Here is a 23852-nt window from a genome sequence, read left to right as displayed (position 1 = left end):
TGTGTGGTTTAGTGTGCGTGGTTGAGAAAGATAGTGGCTTTTCCAATCTGTGTACCCAGACAAGAATAATAAATTGCTCCTGCCAACACAAATTCATTCTTTCAACTTCCAGGCACACACACATATATATACACACACACACACACATCATCATCAATACCCCCGCCCCCGTGCGCGAGTAGGTAATTGGATTTAAAATGAGGAAAAAGGCAGCCGATTGATTACGAGGGCCATTAAGAGCAACCGTGAGCTGATTGGCTGACGCGAGGCTGCTGGGATAAGGCGACGGCGGTGGCGGTGATGGAACCGTCACATGTGGTTGCAGGCGCCCAAACAAACGCTGACTGTGATAAAAGGCGGGCCGCTGGGGAACTTGAGAGGCTTAACGGCAAAGTTGATGTCGCTGGAGGGTCAAGCGGAGCCAGCGAGCGCTCTATCGCTATTTGGCTGCTGTTGACATTACACCATGCAACTAAGTCTCTCATCTTACATCAACACGCTTTTTTCCAAGGACTCCAGTTGACAAGTTAGGCGCTTTTATCGGATTGTCTTGACTTAATCGGGTGCAATTGTTATTATGTTTTCATGTTGACCCTGAAAGGCTAAAATATAAAGTACAGTGATAAAACCTCACTATGGAATTGAAGCATGGTATCATTTTGGCTCAAACTGACAGCAAATCATTTTAACGAGGCGTAAATACTCGAAAATGGACAATATTTGTTTCGCCATTATTGCCAACAAGCTCAGGTTAAGATCAGATGTTTGCCAATAACAAAAACACACAAGAATACTACATCTATGTGCATGTATGCATGCATATATGTGCTTATATATGTATGTCTATGTATGTGTATGTGTATGTGTATGTGTGTATATATATATATATATATATATATATATATATATATATATATATATATATATATATATATATATATATATATATATATATATATATATATATATATATATATATATATATATATATATATATATATATATATATATATATATATATATATATATATATATATATATATATATATATATATATATATATATATATATATATATATATATATATATATATATATATGTATATCTATGTATGTGTATATATATATATATATATGTATGTATGTATGTCTATGTATGTGTATATATATGTATGTCTATGTATGTGTATATACATATGTATGTCTATGTATGTGTATATATATGTATGTGTGTTTATATGTATGTCTATGTATGTGTGTTTATGTGTGTATATATATATATATATATATATATATATATATATATATATATCCAATCTAAAAATAAACCCATTTTAGAGCCTTAAATGGTGAGTCATTCATTTACATTGTGTCAAATATGTTGCCATACGTGTTGTCCATGTTTTCCAACATCAATCTTAACTGCAAACAAGTTTTCAACCCCAGTAGTAATAACAACAGCAATATTTTGCAAGAAGCAACTGTACGCAACGATACAAATAAAGTAGAACATGGACTAAATGCGCTCTCAGCACTTTAACAACAAAAAAACAGAAGACGTGGCAAGTGAGTTAAATGGCGTACGGGGAACTGAGCCTAACCCGAAAGCGCGTTTTCAAACACGCCAAGTGTCCCGGTAGAGGGAGAGAAAAAAGTGCAAACGAGGCGAGAAAAAAAAAATCCCAGCTGAAGTCGACTAACCGGGTGGACCGGGAGATTTGAAGCGAGTACTGAACGTCAAAATATCACATATTTTTCATTTGGGCTCTTCAGCAGGAGCCATAATGGCTGCATTGGAATTATTATAGCAAAATAAAATAATTAAAAAGGTTGCTGAGGCAAATTTAATTTGAATATTTTTTTAAATAAATAATTGAAATGAGATAAATTATGAATTGAAATGGAAAATACAAGTTCCTGTCCAACTTTGTAGATTTTATTTAAATAAATGAGAATTCTAATATATTATTCAGTTAAATAACTTTGTCGGACTTGAGAATTTTGTCTATTAAACAGACTAAGTTGGTTAAATATTCAGGGTATCAGCTGCCTCATGTCTTAAGTCAGCTGGGGTAGGCTCCAGCACCCCCAATGACCCTTGTAAAGTTGAGAAAATGAATGAATATAAATTACCGCTTTGACAGTCTGCAATCGAAAGAAAAAACGTTTTCTATCACACAAAAAAAAAGAATTTGATTGTGTTCAGCTCATGAAAAAGCAGCCAAGAATGATTAAAGACGAGAAGGTGCTTTTGAAAAAAAGGAGGCGGTCCCTATTCATCGCCATTCGCATTTGAACACTTTGCATACATTCACATCATCATCTCGCTTGCAGGAAGAACAAGAAGAGCAAAAAGTTGTGTGTATTTTGTGTGTAAGAGTCTGAGTCAGTGTGTGTGATTTGTGTCTACATGCACTCATGAATACTAATTTCAAACAAACACACACTACAGATTAATTACGGTAAATCACTGGTGTTGACACCTCAACACACCAAAACCCACTCAGGTCACCACACACGCGTATAAAGACACAGACTAACACACACACACACACACATTTGTGCACACTGCCGAGCTCAGTTCATCACGGCGAAAATAATTAGAAAGCAAAAGTGATTGGCCAAAAGTCAAAACAAAACAGCTGGAGGGAAAAGAAAACAGTCAGGGAAGACTGCTTGTAATATACGAGAGTCAATCTTTTGTATTTAACTTGTTTCCAGTTACTGAGATGTCCAATTTATTTGGACTGGGAGCAATTAGAGCGGCTTCTGAGTTAAAAAAATTTGCTTTTAAATCTCCATTTGTCAGGTTAATTGTATATGTATGTAAAAACATAGTATAGTAGTAGTAGTTCTAAACAGTGAGCATACGTGTTACTATGGTGAGAAAAGATTAAAAGTGCATTTGATTTAAATCTATAAAGAAATGATGTTGGCATTAAAGGACTTTTTTCAGTATTGGTTATGTGATGCAAAGCAAAAAAAATCGATTGCATTGTTGTTCTGCTACACTTTTTTAAAGCTCATTTTTTTCCAATATTACAGCAGATTACGAAAGAACAGAAAAAGTTCAACTGAAAATAATGACTGCGTTCATACAGTAATGTCAAAATATTTTTTGCCCGTCTTAAAAGATGTTCCAAATCAGCAATACAGGGGAACTCTATTTAAAATAAAAAGATGTCTGGCAGTAGATGAGGTAATATAATTGCAGTAATAATGTATAATAACATTAGGAAAGTTAAATATTAACGTTGACACAAGGACATAAGTTTGCTCACATTTTGAAATTTGTGAGCGAGCTGATCCATCTGTCTGATTAAAAAAAAGAGAATATAAATGCAAGCCTTGAGCGCATAGGTTTTGTCGAAGGCTGCTTAACGTTAGACATTTGTCATTTGGCCATTAGGCTCCAATCTAGCCTTTAGAATGAGCATTTAATTCAATTGCAGTGATTCCATTTTGGTTTTTTTTCCTTTTGTCCTTAAGCCATTTTACCTTTCACAGAGTCATCTGTACATACTTTTAATGGCCGCATTTCACCTTTAAGCGATTTCAATTATACTTCTTAACTGCATTCCATGTTAACCTTTAGCCATTGCACTCGAGATGGACTGAAACAAAAGATCTTTTCTACAGTAAAAATGGTCATTATTCGGCTTAATGCTCACAATTTTTCTTATATCCAATTCCACTTTTATTCTGTTTTTTTTTCTTTACTGGCGTCAAGATAAGCATATAAATATGTCCCGTGTGTTCCGTGTTATCGCACTGCCTGATAAGAAGAACAATGTGTGATCGCAGGGAGTTCAGCGTGGGTAGAAAATGCAAAAAAATAATAATAATAATAATGTTTTGGGAAACATATACTTTTTCTTTTTTTTGCCATATGCACATATGGAATACGTGTAGATACATTCACACTATATATTAAACCGAAACTCACTACAACATCAAGCTAGTGAAAGATATTCGAATCAAGTCACCATGGCGTGCACGCCAGGAATTATTATGAAAAAAAAAAATAGAAGAGAAGGCCTGGGGATGATTGATAGCATCACAGTGGATTCTAGAAAGAACGTGATATTCGTGGAATAAAACTCATTCCTCTCAGAATAGAGGCAAGAGTACTTTTAATGAGTTTGTATGAGGCCTTTTGATTGACAGGCTGGCGACTGTGACGGATGCTCAACTGGCGGTAAGCTCACCTCTCACCTTGTTGGCTGTGAAAAGCCTTGAATACTTGACCTATTTAGATTGGAAAATTGTGCAGTAGCGCGTGAAAATATCTTGACCGGACGTTTGGTCGCCAGTCTTTTGGTCGCCGGTCAAATGTACTTAGATATTAAACAGTACTTAGATATTAAACAGTACTTAGATATTAAACAGTACTTAGATATTAAACAGTATTTAGATATTAAACAGTACTTAGATATTAAACAGTACTTAGATATTAAACAGTACTTAGATATTAAACAGGACTTAGAAATTAAACAGGACTTAGAAATTAAACAGTACTTGGATATTAAACTCTCTCATGAATATAATTTTGAGAGCTGGTTTCAACAGTAAACTCTCCGTCACCATCTGACCGGCGACCAAAAGACCAGGGACCAAACGTCCGAGGACCGAAAATATCTGAATATTATGAAGAAAATGCCTATATAGTTAGAGTTCCAACTACAGTATCCAAATGTCATACTCCTCCTTGAAGATGATCCGACTCAATAACTCCAATCCATTGATAAAATTCATTATTTAGCAGGAAGCCAGCGACCTATCCAGCAATCCATCTCGAGCCATCAAGTAGATGTGTCGCGTAGTAACTATACCGATACCCCCCTCCATCCGGGGTGGGCAAATTAGCGTCAATCAATCACGATCAATTGACGCCCAGCGAGACCATTTATTTACAGGAGTGCTAAGGAGGAAATGGCATAGATTTGCTCCATTGGATATCTTTCTAATAATTGGACCGCTTTGTCAAGTTGGACAGCCAATGAGGGGACAAAAAGCAAGTGTGCCATGAAAAGACCTGTCACTCCACATTGCCAGCAAAAAGAACATTACAGCTTATGCTGAACAATAAAAAAAACATGCATTCATTTTGAACTGCTTCTCCTCAAAAGTGTCGCAGGGGGTGCTGGAGCCTATTCATGGGCAATTTAGAGTGTTCAACTAGCCTACCCTGCATGTTTTTGTGATAAGGGAGGAAACTGGAGTACCCAGGGAATCCTCGACCCCAGAACTATTTTTTGTTAAAAAAACGCAACTAAAACAATGTAAGCAATAGTTGTAATGTCCAAGGATGAATCTCTATTTATTTTAAAGCCAGTCATAGTGTAATGGTAGTATAAATGTCAATAATTCAATAATTCAGTGGCACCCTTTTGTGTTTGTGGGTGCAGATGGACTTTCTGACCCAACTCCAAATCACAGCAGGTCAATGGACAATAGTGACCTCAAGATAACCTTTTTGCATCACCATGGTAACCACCAACAGACTGCACACGTACGTTATTTGTCCCTCTGATGGTTTTAACAACTCCAAGGGTTTCTTTTGGACTCCTTTATTTGGATCCGTCATGACTGGCTCGCTTCGAACCGAAGGTCAGCGCAGCTCTGTATCTTTCTTCTTTTTGTGTAAAGCGGCCAAGCCTATAGCGCGCGCACAAGCGTAATTAACACTTTTACACCTCGATGGCTCCTTTGTGCATGCACAATAGTCAATGTTAGCTGCCAACCCTCAAATGAAAGCTTGGCCTTTAAAAGAAGGAGAGACTAATAAGTTCAAGAGACTGGACACTTTACGGGGGAACTTACTCCGCTAATCAACTCTGCACTTTTTTAACACGTGGACACACAATTCCAGAGGAAATGTTACATTGTTGATGTAATGTTAACTAAGGCATTGTAACAATACACAATGCAACAAACCAGAATGTAACATAACACAAGATGTAGCCTTGTGGTTAGGCACCAGCACCAACCTGTGACCCTTGTGAGGATAAGTGGAAACAAAAATGAATGAATGAATCTCTGAACTCTTGCAAGGAGAACTGTATGAAATAAGAGAGGAGAACGAAACAACCCGTGGGATCTATTTTACATACCTCTGGGCCAACCCCCGAAAAACAAGCGGTTTAGTAAAAGTTGACCAAGACAATTCAACATCATCCTTTGTTGAATTATTCAACGATTCCGGCGTCGCTACGTGCAAAACGAATCAAGACATGAACTCTCGTTGAAAAATGCAACTGACACAAAACACAAGAAAAGCCTCAAGTCTGCATTATTGAGAGCCCAGACGCTTTTAGTCGCGACCGGCCGTATACGTGTCGATAAACAGCAATAAATAAGTCAGCCGGTAAACAGCACCTAGACTTATGTCGCATGTTGACAACAATCCGGAACGTCGCAAGCGACTTGTCCTTTGGAAAACCAACAGATAGCCGACCGGCGCTTTATTTTCGGTAACCTTTCGGGTTGGCTTGCCTGTCTGAAAAACTTCAAATCTTTTCTATGCGATGTTACCAGTGCCTGTAGCAATTTCCTCTCACATTTGCAAAGTACAGATGGCCGATAAGCACTTCCAAACTGGAGATTTTAACGTAAAAAAAATCGTATTGCTGATTTTATTAGCTTTTTCCACTCCAAAATTTTGAGGAGCCTTCTACCAACACGTTTAAAACACTACCCATTAGAAGGCATTTGTACTACTTTTCTCCCCAGTAGGTCGATAAAGAGAGGTCATACCAGGTCGTAGTAAACGCCCCCACCCCACCCCCACGTGTGTAGGCAGTCAGATTTGGAGAGGCGGCCGACTGGCGCGCTCGAGAGCGAGCGGCGCCGATCGTCACGGCGATAGCGCGGCGCTCCGTCGGCGTTTAGGCGGCCGGGAATCTGCCGCAGCAGACCGGCCGCCCGAGGGTCCCATGAATATTTTATGGCGAGCTGCGAAGAAAACATTCAACGCGCCGACAGAAACAAGAGGAAGAAGACGAGAAGGCTAGAAGGGAAAGATGACGACCAAAAAAGATGACAAAAAGTCAACCGCAAGGATAAAACTACCAGATGACAAAGTTGACTATGTTAAGAAAAGCCTAGAAAATAACTCCAAATCGAGGAAAACAGAAATATCGGGGTGACGGTTCTGATATTTTCAAGGGGGTGAAGTAGTCAAGAGTAGATAAGTCCAGATACATTTGAGTGAAAATTGACTGTCTGCTTTGGACCAAAAAGAGGAAAATCCTCCCACATTCCAAAAACATGCATGGTAGGCTGGTTGAACACTCTAAATTCCCGCTATGTATGATTGACAGTCCACCAATTCAGAGTATACCCCACCCAAAGTCAGATAGGATCAGCTCCAGCACCCCCTACAACTCTTATTAGGATAAGCAGTTCAGAAAATGAATGAATCATGAATCCAGCAAGTGTAAAAGGAGAAAAATTCTTTCCAAAAGTCAACTAAAAAAGCTGTTACTTTTTAAAAAGGGGACTTTTTGGTCGAAAACACTAAAAGCAAGGAGACAAACTGTGACAAACTAGGTTCATCTGTCGCTTTTTTTTTTATAACATGAACAGATGTTCACCATAAAGCTCAGTCATATGTTCGTCAGCACATAAACACCGTTTTCATTTTAGTTTCCATTAAAATGCAATCTGTAATTATGATGTATGTATGGTAATTCCTTCACATATGGGAGTTGCAGTAAGGTAGCCTGACCTAGGTGAATCTATTCATAAATCATTGTGAAGATAGATTTATTTTACTTTTCACCAAAAAATAGCATACATTGCTCCAATTGGGCATCAAATCTCATTTTCCTATCTATTCCTTATCCTTATCTCTCCTAACATTGACTGGCGACCAATCTTGGCTCAATATTGTTCTTTTCTTGAACAAAATTGGCCCAAAGATAATACATCTCACCCACAAAAAGCAAAAAAAAAAAGAAAATCTACAAAAACAAATGCTGTTTTCCACTGTGGCTTGATATCCCCGCGGTTTGCCTTTTTTTATACTGTCACTTGCGGCCTTTCACACCTCATTTGGGATGCAGGAGGATGCTCGTTGTGCGTGCATGTACTGTATTAACTGGTAATGCACCACATGCACCACACACATACACAGACTACCCCGCCTATCTGTATCCTCAATCTTTATCCAATCACAGCAGAGTGTGAGACGTTGTCCATTCGCATCGAGAGACTTTGCTGATGTCAGCAGTAAAATCTCTCCTCACATACACACACACTCACTCACTCACTCACAATGCCCTCAGTTGTACCCTTGAGAGCTTCATTAGCTGATGACAGACAAGCTTCAGTTAGCATTAGCATTTTCGCTTCATATCATTGGCTTCCAAGCTGAGAAACAAAAATAAGAGAAGTAGTTTGTCACGGTAAATGATTCATTAGACCGTGTAGTTAAAACACACTAATTGGGATTTTTTTTGGAAATATTTGGATTCAGCGTTTTTTTAGGAGTCAGGAGGGAGGTGACACACTTTTAGGAAAGGTGGAATCAGCGTTGCTTATGTTTGAATTAGTAAGGGGGAAAAACATCACCCCCACCCCAACCTCTGCTTCTGCTCTCATCCCCGGGTCGCCGTCGCCATGACAACAGGCTAAACAGTGATGCTCGGCTAGGACAATATTCATGAGCCACTCGGGCTTCTCTATTTCTTCCTCCTCTTTTTTTTCTACCTCGAATACTGTGACCTTGTGAGTAATGCAAAGCTAGAGTGCCATTGATGTTTAGCTTGTACAAGACCAGAGGGAACTTGTTGCCATTCCTTAATAGAAAAAAAAAACTCATTAGCAACAGGCATCAGATCTATTTGGAGCGGGGCACACGGCAATAAACATGACCCTTTCCAATACTTTTGCCTTTGACGTAAGGTCCTAACTTCCTAATAGCTACATTAACAAAGAGTGGTGCAAGTTACATTAGGCCGGCTGCTTCGTGTCTACACGGAGCGACCCGGTGGCGAAGCGGCTACGTTTTGACGGATCGCTCCGGACATGCCGATAATAAATCGCCGGGGCTTGTCGCTTCCGCTCGGCGGGGCCCGTGATCGGGCGCCAGGACGTTTGGTTCAGCTGGCGGCGTGTGGTCTCGGGCGGGTGGGGGTAAAAAAAAATTATATTAAAAAAAAAGTGGGGATCCTCAAGCTAGTGCGATATTATTCAAATGCACTGACACACATTGCAAAAAAAACAGACACACTCACACACTAACACAATTTCACAAGAATTTTTGATGTGATATAACCATCCTTAGTTCCTACGCATGGAAAGATCAACACAAAGTGGGTGTTTTCACTGTGTATGTGTGTGTGTGTGTGTGTGTGTGTGTGTGTGTGTGTGTGTGTGTGTGTGTGTGTGTGTGTGTGTGTGTGCATCAAAGCAATTGATTCTGATTCTGATTGTAATCACGTGACATCTTTAGTTCTGACACACGGCCTGCGGCGTGTCATCTCACATTACCACGGGAATGCTAGCTGGCTATAAGACATGCACACACAGAGTGTTATTCACCAAGCAACGTCTGAAGTCGGGTGATGGCAGCCAGCCAGCCTGTGCTGGTGTTTGGATCAAGAAGGAAAGAGAAGGAAAAATCCATTCAGAAATCTTTTTTTTTTTTTTTTGTGGAGAGATGTAAAAGGGTGGATCTGACAGTCAGAAGGTCAAGCCATTAATATAGTGGTGGTGGACTTTACTACTCTGCATGGCCGTTTCATACTTAAAGGCTCCTGTAAAATGGAAGTAGACATCAATAAATGAGCTGACTGGGCCCAAAGAAGAGTGTGTTGTTAACAAGACTGCCAAAATGGAATGAATAAAAGAAAATGTCTCTCTACTACTACATTGTTACGATGTAGAAATTGGATGCTTCTTCATCTAGATTGTTTCCTTTGTCATCAGAATTGTGGATAGCGGTAGTGGATCGATTAGATAGGCAAAGTAAATTGCTCATGGTAGTACTATATAGTATACAGACACATGCAATCATATCCACCAGGTGGTGGTCAAGCAGCAGCCTTTTAATAAAAGCTGTTTCATTTTTTTGTCATCCCAAAAAAATAAATGTTTAAAAAAAAAAAAAACAATTTAAATGTGTGTTTATAGACTATAAATCAACTAAAAGCTCCCTCACCTCTCTTGGTTTGTAGAAGCCAGGAATTAATTATTGAAATGATTTATTGTTAAATTTCCTATAATTTATTACTTAAAAATATATCTAAATCTATAAAACACTACTAAAATGAAAATATATAGATTTTTAAAGCCTCTAATAACACTATAAAGTTGACTTTAGTATGTATTTAGCTAACTGCCATTGACATTTAAACTGGGCAGGTCCTCAATATAATCTGTACATGGCTGTAGTAGTAGTAGAAGTAGCAGTAGTAGTGGTATAGTCAAAAAATTTCCAAACTATCTGTACAGGCATGGCTGTACTAGTAGTAGTAGAACAGTAGTAGTGGTATAGTAAAAAAAAAAATCTAAAATATCTGTACAGGCATTGCTGTAATAATAGTAGACGTAACAGTAGTAGCAGTACAGTGAAAGAATTTGAGTGGGAGTGATTTTTAGTAACTTCTTCCCACTGCTTCTTAAACAGCGCCAGTTTTGTGGGCGATGATATGTCGCAAAAGTAAACGTTGAAAGAGAAAAATGACAAAAACAAAAGAAAACATCTTAAGCTGCCGGAAATGTTAAAAGGAGCAGAGCGACGGGAGGTTCCACGAGCTTTTTTTCGGCAAGCCGAGTGGCGCCTAAGCAGTTTAAAGAGCAAAAAGCAAACGAAGCGACTAGGCGTGCGCATCGCTCGGCTTCACAGAGTCACCCTAATTAAAGCTGCGCTCCGATAAACGGGAAGAACGAGAGCCAGCCAGCCAGCCAGCGAGCGGGACGAGCCCCCCGGCCGGCGGGGGTGATGCATCCCGTCGTCTTCATCTTCATCTCCGTCTCTTTTGGTGATGCCTGCGCATCCGCACCTCATCTTGACCTTCTTTAATCCTCACGTGCACCACTTATGACTGAAGGAGATTTTGAGGAATAGCCAGATATCTTTTTTTTCCTTCCTCTAGAAGCAGGAAAGCCCCAAATGAAGAGAGTACCACAAAACGGGAGTATATTTTCATATTTGCATCACTGTATTTGCTAGTCAAGGTGATGGGCTACTTCAAGTGCATTAAAAAATATGCTTTTGGATGCAATTTTGCCTCAAATAAGTAAAAAAAAGGCCAGAGCAGATTCACTTGAGTTCACTTCAACGCCAAAAAGGAGGACACTATACGGCATTGAGGGATTATATATAAAATAGATTACCATATTTACAAAAAAGAAGAGTCCAGCGCCAAGAACTATTGTCATGTTTAACACCACTAAAACGCAAACCCAAACAACAGCAATTGATCTCAATTCAACAACTCCTTCTTAGTAAAGGTAAGTTGTTGAAAGGAAAATAAACATCTGGGCTCATGGCGCCTACACTTGACAGCATAGTATATCATATTTTGAAGTAAAATAGTATTTTCCTAAAGGGTTTAAACACTTCCTACCTGTATCTGCTTTCAATGAAGCAAGCAATTGTAAATAATGTCCTCTATTGCAACTCCAAAAGTGAGGACAAATCTGCATCCAGCTCAAGGATGCCAGACGAGGCATTTAATGGAAGGACTGTCCTGCATAAATCCTCAAAGCAAGCACTTTCGAATGTTATTTCCATAGAAAACTATGAATTGACAATGTGATGAATGGCAACTGCGTCATTTTGAAACCATGTTCAAATATAGCAATAGGTTTCCGCAATTAATTTTCAGCTGAAATATTGAAACACTACAGCACTTCATTAAGATAAATTCAAGCAGAGAAAGGCAAGCATTTTACACATCAGATTCATACTTGAGGATCAAGACCAATAACCTGTGGCCCGGGAGCCACATGTGGCTTTTTTGATGAGTGCATCTGGCCTTTTGCTAACCTGAGAGCTAAAATATGGAAATCGCTGGTGACAGAACTGAGATACTCCATCTAGAATTGCTTTATTTTTAATTTTTTTTAGCTGAAGACTCTTCTGGAATATATCCTCATTGTTTGGCAACAGAATCTTTTAAAAAAGATTCATTTTTTTCACTAAAAGTGGTGAAATTACCAAAAACAATTGAAAAGGCACTTGTTTACATGTATGTATTTTGACTTTTAAATTTGTAGTATGGCTCACAAGATATAATGTTTGAAAAAATGAATTGTTTGTAAAAAAAAAAGGTTCCCGGCCCCTGTCTTAAAGGAACGTGTGTAAAACAGACTTTCTGCTTTTCTCAGTGGAGCTAACTTGTTTGTTTCTGTCAATGATTCCCAAACAGTGCGCCATGAGACGTTGTCTGTTGGGCCCCTGGGAAGAATTTTGCCTATGTGCCGTATCTCGCCAGGGAATTATTATTTCCTTAAAACAAGCAATCTTTGTTCATCCATCACTGCTACTGATGTTCACTGTGTAAGACTATGCCTGTATGTGACCACATTTGTAATGTATACGTGTCAGTCTGTTAGTATGCGTGTCATCTGTGGGGGAATGCAATGTGTATATAGTCTAATGCCCTTCACGTGGCATAGAACGACACGAGAAGCCACACTGCCAGGAGCACATTTTTCATTCCATAGTGTCCTAATCTAAGCACTAGCTTCCCTTGCTGACCAGTCATCAGCAGATGGCAAAGACACGCCCACATAAGCAGTTGTATCTTTGATCCAATTTATAAATGTCGCACACTGAACAAGTTCACCGTTTGCAAACTCACAGTAGCCAACACGATGTGTGACCGTGCCATTTCCTCAACACGTGGCCCGTGGTGACTCATCTGATTTAACTAGCAAGCAAACGACATTGGCGTGACGACGTGGCGGTGACGTTTTGTCGCGCCCTAACGAGCCAGTAGCCAAAGCTTCTTCATAATTCATCAATGGTGCATCAAAGATACATGAGTCCTTATTAGTCAAGCGGGGTATCTTTAATTCAGTGCGTATTCAGAAAACCGTGCTGCAGACCTTGTCACCGGGTAAACAAACAAAAACATGCCATCATTTGTGTCAGAACACGACTATTTTCCCACTGTCGTGACAAAGTTGATGATAAAGAGCATCTACTCATCTACTAAAGTACACAAAATATAAGTGACTACTGTATTTTCACAACTATAAGGCGCACTGCACTATAAGGCGCACCCTCAATGAATGACACATTTAAATATTTTTGCCATATATAAAGCACACTGGATTATAAGGCGCCCTGTCCATTATGGGGAAAATGTTAAGACTTTTAAGTGCGCCTTATAGTCGTGAAAATACGGTCGTCAATTTTCCCATTGAAACACCAACAATTTTCCCAAGCAACAGCTCCAAATTATATGTCAGGGGCCAAAGGTCACAACACTACCTCAAGCGCCACTACATCCACCAATGGGGGCCTCATGTTTCCCCACTGTGGCTCCGACACGACCTCTAGCACTTGCTTTTCCGCACATGCATAATTATTGATAATCATTGATTAACAACTGCAAGCAATATGATTAAAAGAATGTAGCTACTTATTGTTCTTCAAAAGTAATGCTGAAAATGCAGGAATCTATTTTTACATTTGAATTCTAAGTAAGGCTCTCAAGGAATTACATTAAAAAATATGAATTGTTTATGACGCTCTGTCAAAAATGTTTTATGTGCTTTCGTTTGTGTATTTCTGGGCTGGTGACGCTACAACTGCAAGTTTGTGCACTGTTTGCGACAGTCCAATTTTCACTCTGTTTGTAATAGCATATTTATGTACTAGTGTGTGCACATGTTTAATTGAACACGCATGTTTCGCCGATGAATCAACAGGTGGCTCTCGTATGGTCCGACTGAAGACGGTGGTTGTCATGTCAACACCAGAAGAACTCACTGGACTGTGTGTACATTTGTGTGTTTTTGTGATCTTGGTGTCCCTTGAGACGAGTATTAAGATTGGTGCACTTTAAAAGTGAAAATGGCAAATGGAAAATCGGATTTGCAGTGAAGCTTCGACATTTGAAACCAAAAGTGAGCAATCACGTAATCTCTATTTCGACGTGCGCTACATGCAGGGCAGCTTGTGGTTGCTATGTCTGACTCACACAACTGAAAGTAATCTTACAAATATTGCTGTTTGCTTCAATGAAAACATTTTTTTTTCCTGAATGTCAATGCAAAAGCTTGTTGATCAGTTTGGGTCACGACTTTTGCATGACGACCAATCCATGCACATTCTATTTGATTTAACTATATAACATACTTTGCGGACCCCCAAACTGGGTTTTGCCAACCCCTGCATGAAAGAACACAACACGTATAATAAACGCAACACCTCGAAAGAAGCAGCGTGTTGCACTCATTTTTGTTTAGGTGTTGCTTCCAAGTTCAAATGACTTCCCAAACACAAACGAGCGCCTCGGGCAGACTCCCAATCTGAAACTGGGGCACGACGGCATTTTATCGAGTGGGAATCAAACCTGCCGGGTTTATCGCCTTTGATTACGGCGCCTAAAATTTGACGAGTCATCCACCGCTCGCCTCGCACTGCCAACACTCCCGAGAAAAGAGGTCAGGTGACGTTCTCCATCACTCCTTTGAGTCACTTGGAGTTTCTCAACCTCTACTCAGAGCAATTTTCAACTTTGTTTTCATTTATTTGTGCCAATGCAGTTGACAGAGTCCCCATACACACTTTGAACAACTTATCCGCATCATGTTATTACAATAGCACTAATTGGCAACAAGTAAGAATTAATTTCAAGGTTTAAGATGCTGTTACATTAAAAACCTACTGGCAGAAAATTGGATGGTGTAGCAAATGAGGTGCTAAAAAATGTATTATACTATGATGGATAAGTTTTAAAAAAACGCAGTCACTCGCCAAGAAAGAAAATACCTTTTAAATCCGAATATATACAAAGTCCATAGTTTAAGAACATGAGGACAAAACTAAAATTAGCAATTCATAGGCATGATTTGTATTCGTATTGTTATTTCAACTCATTAGAAGAGACTGACAGGTCAATTGATGACTTTCACCACCAATGGCAGGGAACAAGTTAATTAATTAAACAAAATCACATTTTCTGCGACCGCTTTTAGACATGATTGCTTGGTCAATATTTATTTAGAAGAAGCCACTAGCTGATGTTCATTTTGCTGAATTCCCAATTGGCACTTTCCTAAAGTTATAAGCAATGAAATGCCACTAAAACGGCGGTTTCGTATTAAAATTGATGACCTCCTCTTCCAATCCGGTACCCTTCAGAATTTGTGCCCTTTTATGATAAAAAGCCAATGTCACGTCATTCACTTAAAGGCAACCGAATGCAGTTTTTCCCCGAAATAATGACTAAACATGGCAATATCCAGACATGCAGCAGACTGATAAAAAACACTTTTCTAAGTGGAAAAAATAGATTCAAACGGTACCAAAAGGAACTCGTGTATCCGTGTGGATACATTTCATCCTTCCTGCTACGACTAGACATCTAACGTCCACTTGGCCCGATGAATTAAACATTCTATCGTGCGAACCGAGGTCGTGTTTGACCGCTGGCCGTCTATCATGTTTTATCTGACGAGGGAATAACAAAGTGCTGTAAATTTAGTTGGAGGTGGAGAAACCGTTTACATAAAAATGATAAGTGCTAAATGTGATTTATTTCAATTGTATGACGTTTCATTTCCCCAGTGAGCAAAAAGAAATGGCTATATGGACATTTATCAATGGCACGGAACGAGTTAATAAGACATATACTGTCATAATTTTACCCGGCAACACACACTCATAAGTCAGCACACTCATTATAAAGATAGAGAATATCTGAAGATAGGGAAAAAAATTGTCAGGTGAGGAAAATGAAACAAGCACAGGAAAGTGAGCGGAAACAAGGAAAAACGATGTCTTTTCTTCCCCTAAATTGACACTAATTGGGCCCAGCCACATGGCTCATAGTTTGAAAATTAGGCCCATTTGTCGGAATATTAATGAGCACTGTTATCTAACGATCCGGCCTATTAAAATATGAGAGTGGGTGATAGGCCAGGATTTAAGGGTATTGAACCATTAGATATGGGCCATCTCCTCAACCTATGGATGTCAATTGCTTGGTTTCTAACAACCACCTCAATTAGATTGAGGTTTGTGGCTATGAATGTCACCATGGCAACATCATCCATACCAAAATCCATCTACATCAATTTGTATGAATATCCTGAGAACCACAACTAAACTTAAACTATAACTCATGAAACAACCAAAATTACAACCAGAGTTGAAATCAGAACCAATGTAGGAACCATAAGAAGAACCTAAAGATAAACTTCAACCACAACTATACATAGAAACAGTACTATACATTGCAAATGAAGTCAAATAAATAAAAATAAATAGAATTGACACTAAGCTAAAACCTAAACAGATCATGTGGAATATTTAAAACTTGTTGCATACCTTCTTGTACCGCCTGGAAAGGATTGTTGGGTTCGATGAGTTTGATAGAGTGTGTGATCTTCTCACTTTGCAGGACATCATCACTCAAACTGAGATCGGACACAGCCAGCTGGAACACTTCTTCGTCCCGGGCCGCATTCTCCTCAAAGATTGCACCTGGAAATCATTGAAGAGCAGGTCAAAAACTGCCATGAAAGCACAGTAGTACTTCCTATGCTGAGACAATTCCACATCCAGGAGTATTATTATAAAAATGTAGTATTCTGATTGATATTGCTCTCTTGGTATAACAAAATAGATACATTTTTGTATTCATTTGAGAGCGTTTGCCATTGCCTTCAACTGTCAGCAAAGAAATCGATGTCACGGCTTTGATCATGCACATAAAAGTCGTGATAGCAAACACGGAATCTGGGTTTATCGAGTGGGTTCATTTACACCACAAAGTGTGTACAAAAGCTACATTCAGACCACATGAAACCCAATCACAGGCATCACACCAATCTATTATTTCATCCATTCATTCTGAACACCGCTTATTCTTGCTTTGGGGGAAAGGCAGACTACATCCTGAACTGGTTGCCATTCAGTTATAAGGACAAAAAACTCACTCAAACTTCTATTGACTTCGAGTCGATACCACAACGCCTACACTAAAGTCAGACAAATGTATCACTACACCGTCATCAACCTATTTTAATAAATATGACACACACAGAGGGTCAAGCTTGCTCTCACTCTCGGCCACGTAAGCAATATTATTAACACATTATACACGACTCATTTCCCTTCAGAGTGCAGCAAGGGATGTACACATCACTATGAGTACTTGCAGCTAGTGGTTTAGTGTTCGATATCATTTACTTCCAAGTGCACTTAAATGCCTCAATTTCTTTTTTTGGGAGGAAAAGACATGAACACAAAGAGGGGAAGAAAAAAATCTGGCAATTCTCAGGTTCAATCAAGACTTTTATCTAACGACTGTGGTCAAACAAGCTTCCGGCTTGAAAAACGACCTCCATCTGTTCGGGAACTGTACGAAGCTTTAGCTTGGCTGCCCCTCTAGTTCAGAATGCAGTCACACATGTGATCCAGATCGTATTTAAATCCATACATAAAAGTGAATTAGATCCGATTTGAAGACATGAAGGCGTAAAAAAACGGAATTGGGTCACTTGTAAACATACCAATGCAGTGTGAAAAAGCCTGAAATGTTGATTATATTCTCCGCGAAGCTTAACATCGTCTCTTGGTGATAATTTTCATCAAATGAATAGTGCCAACTCTGCCAAAAGAGTGGGAAAGGTTTCCAAATAGTCTTTGTTGTCTTGTTAGTAAGGATTAAAACACACTTTTGACAAAAATCCAACATCTTAACACATTCCTTCAATCCTATTCCATTGGCTCCTAAGAATTGAAGGTGATGGTCGTCCATTCCTATTGAACTAGGTGGGTTTTTGCAGTAAGTATTTGCTAAATTTGTACTCTGTTGGGTGTCAGTCCACCTGGAATTGATGTCTCATTGGCGTCTTGGAAAAAAGATGGACAAACAGCACATGAACGTCACGGGAAATAAAACTTAGAGGCGGCAGAATGGGACAGATGCTCCGGCATGGAGGAGGGGTACTAGGAGTCGGGTTGAGGGTCACTGGCGCAGGCCAAAGCCAGAACTGGGCCTGTCACATCCCATCCGAGTGTGGCTAGAAACAACCAAGTCACTGCCAGTTGTTCTAGTCAGCCAGGGATTGTCTCAACCGTGCAGATCAACTGCACGGGTCACAAGAAGTTCAACATCCTTCTTTTTTATCTGTCTCATCATCTTGTTCATGATTCTTCAGGTTCTGCTCAAGCTATGGTTTGTGTTTACGCTTGGGCGACTGGTTGTGGTTTGACTTTTGCTTCTCATTTTGGTCAACCTGTCCCAGTATGGCTCCAAGCGCCTTTGACAACTTTTGTTGAGGTCCATCACTGTCTGGTGGTTTGTCATTAACTTCCAACGATTTTTCCGTGGTCAGTTTTTTTACCTTTACTGACATCGCATATCGACAAGAAACCGACGGTGCACATGTTTCTCATCAATTCTTTGAGACAGCACATACATTTCATTGAACAACTGTCATCCTTCATCTCACATCCATCAGCAGTAAATTATCATCCATCATCTTCCTATCCTTTTCCTCGTAGGCATAAAGATCAATAAGGGTCCTCCTCCCTAAATCTTGATACCATCTTCTCTTCCATCTTCTAGCTTGAGTCAACCATTGAAAGCAATTGGACTTCACAAAAGGTAAAAATATATTTGAATAAATGTGTCGTGTGAGGTAAGAAAGTCTTCCTTATGTGGATGATGTTTCAACAGCCTTTCAATAATCTAGGAGAGATTTCTTGTTGTCGTCTGAGCACTTTTCAACCGTGTGAGAAGGCTTCGGTAGTGCGTGGGAGAGTTTTACTCGTCTGGATAACGCTATTTTCTCATGGTAAAACAGGCTTAGTGATTGACAGGTGCCTTTTGCGCTTTCCCCTTCATTTTCTTCTATCCTAGACACTGCAGTGTTTCCTCTCCAGCTTGTCCTGCTGCACCAAACCAGATCCCCACGTGAACGTGTACGCGCGTGCGTGTGGCGTCATTACACTTTCTATCCGAGCACACCCCCCCCCTTCTCCCTTTTGAAGTGCATTTGATGACAAAGTGTCGCTGAGCAGCGCGCCAGGCAGCAACAGTCGCCGTTTGTCCTCTTTGTCATGACTTCATTAACATGACGCACACGTCGTGCTCAAAGTTCAGCCTCAATCGCGGATGGCAGAGAGAGAGAGCGAGAAAGCCACGAGGAACTGCTCCATTGTTTGTCTCTGTGTGGCCTGGCGACCAATCCTGGGTGGACACTGCCTCGCCCAAAAAGTCATTTTCAAAATGCATTGCAAAGAAAGAATGTCACGACTACTTTTACATCTTCATTTTGGAAAATCCCACAAGTCAAGGCATTAATACTTCCTTATAACATATTGGTAATGATCAATAATTATTTCCCTAAACAAGCCTGGCTCAATCGGGTTCCCATGACAACAACAAACAGCCATGCTTCATCAGCACCCAAATGGGCCACCCATGTGATCATTTAACATTTCCAGTGAAAAATCAGTATTATTGATCGTTATTTACAGGAGCACTTAAGCTCCATTACGTATGCATGAACCTAATGCTGCATAGCGACATATGTAAAACACCAATCCGTAGGGATTCAAATTACACGTACAGTCCGTCCTTTCTTCATGCATTTCTCCCATATTACCTCTCAATCCTACCACATTTCCACCTAACCTTCACAGAATATTTCAAGTTGATACTATAGTACTCCTGTAGCATGTTTTCATATTGCAGGTATAAACATTTAACATAACATGCATGTTTATGTCATGCCTAAGCAAAGCCCTCCCACTTAATTGCAACACTTTGAATGAAACTGACTGAATGTATGAATGAAGGAGAGAGCAACAGCTTGCCTTCCCCATCACGCGCCAATGTGGGGAGGGGGCTGAGTTCTCCCCCATCACGTCCCCCCCACCCCTGTATCCCCACCTCTAGGCAGCATCAGGACCATACCGCATGCACCCCCGACTAGGAGGCTAGGGGGTTAATCCACTGCCTTACCAATGTGTATGATGGAGTCGGCATGCAGTGCCCGTCCGTGGAGCAGCAACAAGCACGCACGCACCATCAGCACCACGCGTGGATCCATGGCCGCGTGCACGCGCGCCCACGCACGCACGCCGACACCCGCTGCCGACGCCGCCTCGTCCTCGGTGCGCAAAAAAAGAAGGAAAAGGTGGAAAGACAAGGATGGGGAGGGGAAAGCAGAAAAGAAAAAGGAAAGCAATCCAAAGTGAGCCTGCGGGACGGGGGCAGAAAAAAAGAGGAAAAGAAGAAGAAAGATGAAGAAGCTTCCAGACTGCGGGGGAAGAGAAGCAGCTGAGCCGCCAGGAAGGAAGAAGAAGAAGAAGAAGGAGCGAGAGGAGGAAGAGAAGCCAGGCTTGCTCCGCACACTGTGCCCCTCCAAACACAATGATGACATGGGGAGAGAGAGCGAGAGAACGAACGAACGAGTGAGAGAGAGGGAGGGAAAGAGAGGATAGGATGCTCTCGCACACTAGCGCTACAGGCGTCCAATCCGCCAAAACTGGGAGTGATGGCAAAGATTATCTCACTTTCAGTTCAACTGGTTTTGGACATCAACTACATATATTAAAAAAAAACTATAATTATCTCCATCCATAAGAAAGGGCACGCCCGTGATTGGTCGCCGACTAATGGCAGGATGCAGTAACATATCGGACTGGTCGTCATTTGTAGCGAGGGATAGTAAGGTTGAGGGAAGTGGTCTAATGAGATGTCATGGGGAGTCCTTTTTGTCTGTCATTGGCTAGCGACCAGTCCATTTTTTTTCTGTTGTCTCACTCATTTCTTTACAGGTCTTACGTGCTCTCCTAATTCTTTGCGACCAATCCATTTATTGGGCCTTAGGCGCAAATAGTACTGACTCATAAAATAAAATCACAGGACATTTGTTCTCGATATCATGAAATATTTCAAGGTCTCTTTTTGAATAACTTCACTGCGACAGTCGGTTAAAAGTGGTGTGCCTTGCCCTCTTGTGGTCATTGTATTAATTACAGAGTGGTTCACATATGCCTTCAGGATTTTAGCTTAAATGTTTATTAGTCATTTACTCATATTACTCATGGATTATTTTAATTAAAATGTGACTTTTGTGTAAATTTCCTCTTCACAAAAATAAGTGTAATTGATTTTTTGCCATTAAGTGCAGTAGAAGTCAAATCCATTTGGACCGGGAGAGGTCATAATAGCTGCCAGTCCTCCCATTCATAATGGATTAGACTTCTTTTCGCCACCAATGGCAGCCGGGCAAAAGTTTAGTTGGCATGTACTGTTTGAACATACAATCTCTTGGTCGTTTTGTGTGATGCAAGCTGACAAAATGTTCTCGTGGGACCCACACACGCACACTTGGATGCAAATGAATGATGAAGGTTGCGAGGGGAGTGATTTCTATGCGGAATAAAAGTAAGGTGCGTATGATGCCATAAAGTTGGAATGTGATTATTAGTAGGTGTGATGGCGTTATGACGAAATTAAAAGTTTGGAGGTTGAAAGTTGCCAGAGAGTTCAAATATTATGAATAACACAATTCTAACATGTCCTAAAATTATTATTCCATGAAGTCTGTGGAAAAGTGACAAAGAAAGTGCTCCTACCTTCAAACCTTATTGACAGTCATCAATCCAAGCATTTCAATTCTTCTTTCTAGTCTTCTTTTAAAATCTAGAAAGTAGAAGACATAAAAATTGATTAGCAAATAATGCATTGCCTTGATAAGTCAGTTTCCATACCTGTCAACCACGGTCAAATGCTTTCCTTATTAACAATTGTGATTAAAAAATAAAACTTGACAGGTGAGTGCAACACATTTAAGTTATTCATAATCCATATTCATAAAGCATCCTACTAAGTTTGTGATGCAAGAGTAAAAGTGCCCAGTCGACTCTGATGGTGGTGTTTTTGTTCTCACACAAAGAAAGATCAACACTCAAGAGTGACTGTGAAGCTTTCATTGTGTGTCCTTGCATCCACTTTACTTGCTCTATAGACCAGGGTGAACTTTCATTAGTGGATAATGTGCCTGATTAAACACACGCACACACACAAACACAATCAATGAGCCCCAGTGGTTGTGCTCTGAAGGAAATGCTAAGTTTGGATGATTAGTCAAACTAACCTTGGCGAACACAATGTCCTGTGCTACAATGAGTAGGTGTGTGTGTGTACAGTGTATGCGTATCAAGCTCTTTGTTTGTGAGTCTTTCCTGAGTGTCTTTTCCAAGATGCTGCCATGCTTGTTTTTGCCATCCCTTACCAAAGTCCCCCATGCCGTCCAATGGCCACTAAGCAGCACATCGGCGTTTTGCCTCGTTAATTAAAAATCATCATGGCATCCCGCTGTCGCGAGCCGGGCGTGAGTGACAGGAAGTGCCTTTGGAGGGGCTTCTAACAGGATTACGGGAGTACGTGTGCCAGCCAGCGCGTCCTTTACAAAAGCGAACAGCGTGGCGGTGAGGGAGCAGAAGGGCGGACCCCGGCCGGCTTTTGGCCGCCGGGTGTCTGGAGTGACACTTGTTGGCCCGCTTTGCTTCAGCGAAGCCAATCAAACGGCTCGTTGGTGGCAGCGGGCCGACGTGGGCGGCAGATCAAAGCGGCCCCGCCACACCCGAGCAAAGACCGCCGGGCTCCAGAAAGTGGGTTTTTAATCAAAACATGCTGGCTGGACTTGAGAAATTAAAAAGGTGGAATTAGTGTTGTAGCCTTTATGATTTGGGATGCTCACGATCAGAAATTTAATCGGAATTTATCGATATTTGGGCCCGATTGCATCTTTTTGGGGGGAAATTGGGTAATTTTTTTAAATGTTTTGCCACAGGGTTTAATGAGTTAAAGCAAGGGTGTCAGACTCTATACATCTATACTCTTCATTTGAATTTGATCCAAAAACAGAAAGATGGCACTCATGATTTACTTTCCCGGGCCACACAGAATGATACAGAGGGCCAGATTTGGCCCCCGTGCCTCCACTTTGTTTGCAACCTCATTTTGATGCTGCACAACCGAGAAAAAAATGGGATTTTTATCTAAAGCATGCTCTCGTACCTTTACTTGTGGATGAAATCTGTCACTTTGCAGCTATTTTCTTCCTTGATCTTCAAAGGTTTCTACACCTAAGATGATAAAATGGAAACCGTGATGAGTAAATGAAATTCCAGGAAAATCGAATCAACATCACATTTCCACATGCAGCAAACTGGTAAGATTCAGTAACTTTGTCACCTTTGGGTACGATCTCGAATTGAGATCAATAAGCAGCTTTGCAGGAATTTCGTTAGCTCTTCCGATCGTTTGTAAAGTCATGGGATCAGGACAACATCAGCGTTCAATTAAGTTGAGTCAGATAGGTGACAAAACAGCATGGTTGCAGCGTAAAGTGGGAAATGTGCTCTCACGCCCTCTAAGGGGTTGGAGGTAACGTTGTCGTTTTTAAATTTAACCATTGCACTTTTTTACTCATTCTAATGATCTAATCCATGACTATTTACAGCCATTTGTCCCAGTTTCAATGAATTAGACGTAAATTATTATCAAGGAAATCAATGATTTATCAAGAAATAGTATTTAATTCATTCAATTGAATTAGGGATCCATCCCTGTCAATGGCAAACAATAACTTACTTGGTTTCAACTCAAATAGTTGAACAATCCATAATTGTTGGTC

The 23852-nt window shown here is 40.3% G+C and overlaps 1 protein-coding gene across 9 annotated transcripts in view; it reads right to left on the bottom strand.

The window, feature by feature from the left end:
* Positions 1 to 23572, bottom strand: part of LOC144211314 (glutamate receptor ionotropic, delta-1-like) — a 111444-nt gene extending 87872 nt beyond the window's left edge. For 7 of the 9 annotated variants that reach the window (XR_013329577.1, XR_013329578.1, XR_013329579.1 and 4 more), the window contains exons 1-2: positions 20165 to 20565; positions 16516 to 16671 (exon numbers count right to left, since the gene is read on the bottom strand). Coding sequence is in view for 4 of the 9 variants with exons in the window: in XM_077738438.1 (XP_077594564.1) it covers positions 16516 to 16671; positions 20165 to 20252 (244 nt within the window). In the remaining 5 variants the exon portion in view is untranslated. Of the gene's footprint in view, positions 1 to 16515; positions 16672 to 17702; positions 18811 to 20164; positions 20566 to 21786; positions 21854 to 23233; positions 23302 to 23410 lie in introns of those variants that run through there. The other 2 variants (XM_077738435.1, XM_077738436.1) reach the window with 2 other exon arrangements.
* Positions 23573 to 23852: the final 280 nt, after the last annotated feature.

Source organism: Stigmatopora nigra, chromosome 18 (assembly GCF_051989575.1).
Source record: "Stigmatopora nigra isolate UIUO_SnigA chromosome 18, RoL_Snig_1.1, whole genome shotgun sequence".
NCBI classification, from domain to species: Eukaryota; Metazoa; Chordata; class Actinopteri; order Syngnathiformes; family Syngnathidae; genus Stigmatopora; species Stigmatopora nigra.
The sequence above is the reverse complement of the archived record's forward strand: the minus strand, read 5'-3'. Positions and strand labels throughout refer to the sequence as shown.